At 38.0% G+C, this 5,624-nt stretch overlaps 1 protein-coding gene across 1 annotated transcript; it reads right to left on the minus strand.

The window, feature by feature from the left end:
* Positions 1–493: 493 nt before the first annotated feature.
* On the minus strand, positions 494–5,066 carry LOC122071746 (protein gamma response 1). The gene is made up of 4 exons (XM_042636141.1): positions 4,975–5,066; positions 4,754–4,850; positions 1,527–3,745; positions 494–1,334 (listed from the first exon to the last, which is right to left on the minus strand). The coding sequence occupies exons 3-4, from the start codon at positions 3,724–3,726 to the stop codon at positions 631–633; spliced, it is 2,904 nt and encodes a 967-aa protein (XP_042492075.1). The 5' UTR covers positions 3,727–3,745; positions 4,754–4,850; positions 4,975–5,066; the 3' UTR covers positions 494–630.
* Positions 5,067–5,624: the final 558 nt, after the last annotated feature.

Consider the following 5,624-nt stretch of genomic DNA (forward strand, 5'->3'; position numbering starts at 1 on the left):
TTATCTTGCTTTCTTAAACAGAGTAGGGTGATTGAAGAGCTCTGCCATAGCTCACTTGTAGCCACGGTTCCAAAAGCTCATCAAAATCAAAGTTCAACTTACTTTACAACCAGCATGAGTTATGCCAAACTTCCCCAAGTTACAAAACTTGGTGGAACTACATCAAACTTTGATCAACTTTGGCTATGACCCCAAACTCTAAAAAAGAGTTCCAAAACTTCAGTGGGAGTAACAAAGTACTTCCACTGTTTCAATTGAAGTTCACATATACCCATAAAAGAAAAACACTAGCTAGGAGATGTTTCTCACATGATATTTGACAGAATAGGTTATTCCATGCAGTGATGATGGTACCACACATCTAAGGGTCCATGTAACCAAGGAAAATGACCAAAATGCTTATTTCAACAAGCTACAGAGATAAAGATGGATTTGATAATGACGATGTTGGTCATTAAGAGTTTATTGACATACCACACTTGAGAAAGGTCCAGGAACCCTGTAAAATGATAACTTTTGGATTATGTTATATAACATCACTTTTGAAGTATTTTATCATCATTGGTTTAAATGAACAAGATCTCAAGAAGTAAACCTAGTTTAATTCAGCTAACATCACTCTAAAAGGAATCAGATGTCAGAATCAAACCCAATATTCCAAAATCCTTCAGGAGTCATAGGTGGAATGTACTTATACCGATGCCTTGAAACTCCATCATGATGCTCACAACGAAAACTGCGAGTACTAATATTATCGGTGCCCAAACCTTCACCATCAGGCAGAACAGCATCATAGAATTTCTTGCACTGCTTGCATTCAATACCTTTCAGTTTCTCCCTTTCCGCTTTCTTTCTCACTGGTTCCACATACTTAAATTTTTTTTCCTCAGGATTTCTAGTGGATATTTGATGTCTTTTTGGTGCAGGGTCAACATGTATATCTTGTGTTTCATCATCTGAGCTCTCAGGATCCATGCCGTCCGGAGCTGGGACTGGAAAATCAGGGATCTCTCCCTTTGAAGCCATGTTTAAGTTCGCTTTAATATTCTCCATGGGAGTACAAAGAAAATCATGATGCAAGTCCCTCCCTCCTGCGGACCTAGTATCTCTCCACTCAGAATATGGTCGTTTTATCCCAGAATGTAATTTGGGTTGCACACTAGTAGGACAGGTAGGTGCACTAGAGGACCCGGATGCTGGTGAGTGGGAACTTGAGCAGTGATTTAAACCAGATTTTCCATCCTTTTCCAATTCTTCCTGGAGATTGATCTCATTCTTTTGTCTGTTCATATTGGAAGTGAAGCCGGGAGTATCTGGATCTTTATTTTCAATTTCTACAAAACAGGGAAACACAAAACCATTATCATGTCAGTCCATTATAACAAGAAGGGGATGCAAAACTTATGAACAGATGTAAATATTCTAAAGAGAGACACCAACCTTTAAAATGAATACTTCATAAACTCTAGAAATAATTCATTTTCACATATCAATGGGAACAAAAACATTAGGTACAGAAATCTTGCCTTGTGAGACTCCATGACTATGATGAAGCCTTGATGAATCACTTTCCTCTCCCATCCTGTTGTGGAGTGTATTTTCTGCAGTTAGACCAAACTTGCTGCAGAGGAAGTTGTATTGTGATTTCAAACTTTTGTAGGAAGCAATAATTTCTTTATTTTTCCACTTCTCCTTCGTTATCTGAGCGACAGCTGATTCAACCTTCTGGAGTAATTCTTCTTGCAATTTCTTTCCCTCAGGCACTTCTTCTGTTTTCTTCTTGTACTTGTTTTGAAGCTCATCAACAGTAAACTCTAGACTTTTAACTCTTTCTTGTAGTAGTTTCTTCTTTTTTTCATGCTTGCTGCACAGATGCTCATCCTGTAATATGTCTGATGTTTTCAATTCAATTTGCTGGACTAATTTCTCTGGAAATTTCCTTCCCAGATCCATTTCTTCAGTTTTTACTCTGAGTTCTTTGAGCTCATTGGCATTCTTTTCTACACTTTCTAGTTTGGCCCGAAGGTCCACTATCTGAGAGGCTTTTGATTCAACTATGCCTAGTAGTTTTTCATGCATTTTCTTTTCCTCAGCCATTTCTTCAGTTCTGCACTTGAGTTCGTATTGGAGATGAGCAACATTCTCCTCTAGATTTTTTGTTTTTTCCAGAAGAATTTCCTTATCTTTCCCATGCTCATTCCTTCTCTCATCTTCTTCCTCCATCTTTTTCCTAAGTTCCTCTTTCACCTCATTGGCGTTTACCTTTGCACTATCCAGTTTGGCCAGAAGATCCTCTATCAGAGAGGCTTTTGATTCAACCATTCCTCGTAACTTATCATGCAATTTCTTGCTCTCAGTCATTTCTTCAGTTTTCTGCTGGAGTTCATACTGGAGATGAGCAAGATTCTCCTCTAGACATTTTGTTTTTTCTAGAAACATTTTCTTATCTTTCTCGTGCTCATTTCTTCTCTCAACTGCTTCCCGAGTCTTTCTTTGCAGTTCCTCTTTGAGCTCATTGGCATTATCCTTTATGATTTCTAGTTTGGCCTTAAGATCCACTATTTGAGATGATTTTGATTCAACGACTCCAAGTAGCTTCTCCTCCAATTTCTTTCCTTCAACCATGTCTTCAGTGCCAAGCTTGAGCTCGTATTGGAGACGAAAAACACTTAATTGAACATTTTTTAGTAATTTCTCTCTTGATTGAGTTAACTGGGCCACTTGTAGACTCTTCTGTGTAAGCTGATGTTGGAGGTCATCCACATTCTTCTCCATAGATTTTATTCTAGACAGGAGCCGTATCTTATTTGATTCATGCTCGTCCAACAGCTGATTGGTCTTCCGTATCTCAGAGTCTTCTGATTCTAGCTTCCTGCTTAGTTTTTGTTGCAAGTCTTTTCCATCAGCCACTTCCCTAGCCTTGTCGAGAAGATCTAATTGGAGCTCAGAAATAGTTTTCTCCAGGCTTTTTATTTTGGACAGAAGCATTTCCTTGTTACTCAAAAGCTCCTGCAACAGCCGGTCTTTCACCAACTCCACAGTGTAGCTTGATTCAAGCATCTTGAGTAAATTTGCCTGTTTTTCCTTTCCTTCAGCGACTTCTCGAGTCTTATACTCAAGCTTGTACTGCAGCTCAAAAACTCTCTCCTTTGCACTTTTCATTGTGGAAAGAAGCATATTCAGTTGATGTTCATTCAAAACCTGCTCACTATTCACCATCTGAGAGGCTTTTTCTCCAAAGCTCTTTATCCGGGCCAGCTCCTCAATCCCGTGTCTGATATGCTCTTGGAACTCATCAACCCCTTCGCTTATCCCTACACTTTCGGGTTTTTCCAGAAGCCGTTTTTCATTTGTTAGTTCTTCCCCTACCAACTCATCATTATTCATTAATTTCAGTTTGAAAGAGGCAATCAAATGCTGGTTTTGTTCAATAATGTGTTTCTTTTCAAACTGAAGCTCTTCAATTATAAATAACAGAGACTTCTCCTTCTTTCTCCATTCATCTTCTGTTCTTTTGGCCTCTGCAAAGCTTTCCTCCAAGATTTTAGATTTTGATTGGAAACTTGGGAACAGTTCACCACAAAAGATGTGTTCGATCTGAGAGATTCTATCTTTCACTTCCTGAATTGTGGCAACCAGTACAGTACTCAGACCAGAAAGGTACTTGCCATCATCTTTGTCAGCAGAGAATGCTAGACGAGGGGATATCTGTGAGTACTCTTCCATCTACAAAACAAAAAGACAACTGTAGAAACAGAAAACTAGTATTAGCCAAACTACATGTTGCAACTTCCTCAGATTCACAACTGTTGCGGCAAAAATTGTCATTATTTGGCTCATCAACAATCTACAATTATTTCAACCATTCCCTCAACTAATTAGATTTCTACCTCTTTTTGATTTAGTGAGATAGATTACTAAACTCAACTCTGACTTATCCCAACTGAATGGGTCAGTTTAATGGATCCTATTTCTCCAATCAGCCATATTCAAAGCCATACAAGATTCAATGCTAAAATATACATGTCTTCCCTCACCACTTCTATGGTTATTTTAGGCCTATCTCTAGCTGTTTTAGCCCCTTCAATTTGAAACCAGGGCATTTTAAGGTCTCCTTCGCACACGTATTTTCCGCCTCAGATGGGTTTATCACAACTTATCATGAACAGGAGCAACTACTAGGTTTGCTCTAAGTTGTTCCCTCTTTATTTACCTTCTCTTTTGGTTTCACTGCTGTTATCAAATGTAACAACCCTGCTTTCTTGTTAGATATATCTGTTGGGTGGCAGTCACGGGTATAATGCATCATCAAATTGCTTCAGGTAGTTATTCACATTTCAAGCAGTGGTTGGACAAAGAAGGACACGACCCAAACCAAAGCTTGATATCTCAATCAGATGAACTATGAACTGATTATGTATTAAAGATTACTAATTTCCATAATAGGTACTTAATATATAAACAGTGGAACTGTAAGAGGGAGAAATTTTGGAACCTAGTTTTCTTAGTATCTTGCAATCCATCCAAATGTTTACACGACCACCACATATCATCACCAACCCCCACCCCTCCCAACAAAAAAAAGAGGAAGCCATGGAATCAAACACAACCGAGAAATAAATGGCATTGTTCTTGCAACATTTTAGATCTCTTATCAAAATGAACCCATCAGCAACATTTGAAACCAAAATAGTCGAACTGAAGCAGTGAAACTGTGAAAGTGATTCAAAATGGCATTAAATAACATACTCACCTGGAAAACCTTAACGTTGTTTGCAAGCGCAGGTAAAGAAAAAGGATGAATCGCACGAAGAAGATAAATGCAGATCTCTGCAACCGAAGGCAAAACACTACAAAGTAATTACAACAAAAAAATTTGTGTTAGACTTCAGATGAACTGAGAAATGGTGACAAATGACAACTAGATTTGATAAATATGTAATGGAACTAAGTTCTGAAAGATCAAATTTTTACCTAAATAGAAGAGATACACGACCGGCGGCGCAACCCCTTCTCCTCTTCCTCTCTGGGAGCTTCAACCTTGTCTGAGACGCTACGCTGATCTCGAAAGACTTTAAAAACAAAAGTTTCTTTTCTCAAAATATTGTCATTTTAACTTCATTTTCCCGCTCGACTTTGCGCGGGACGCCGAACCTGCCCTGGAGATATATGCTGTGACCCTTCGGAGGATGCAATTTCCGTCCTCCCATGTAAAAATGTTGCCATTTTGCCAATCTTACTGTCCCGTTTGGAAAATTGGAATTTCGTTTCCAGTTGATTCGGATTATTATCGGCCAATCCTGATTTCAATTTGAATCGACATAATCGTATTAGATTTCAATTGTTCGAGTTTATTTCCAACTGATTCCCTGATTGGTTCATGTTTAAACGGAATTGATTCTATTTAGTTTTAAACTATTCCTCGGATAATGTAGTGAAAAATACGATCAAACATTTCAATAATGGTAAAAAAATAAAGGAAGGCAGATGATAAAGGTTTCAAATGTTTAGGCTATGTTTGGTAAATTTAAAAAAAAAAAATTAGAGTTTTTTCATTTTATAAGAACAAAAAACGGAATAAAGTTTTTGGTGCATTTATGGTGTGTTTCGCTTTTTTTTTTTTT

Source organism: Macadamia integrifolia, unplaced genomic scaffold, assembly GCF_013358625.1.
Source record: "Macadamia integrifolia cultivar HAES 741 unplaced genomic scaffold, SCU_Mint_v3 scaffold_7A, whole genome shotgun sequence".
Classification (NCBI taxonomy): Eukaryota; Viridiplantae; Streptophyta; class Magnoliopsida; order Proteales; family Proteaceae; genus Macadamia; species Macadamia integrifolia.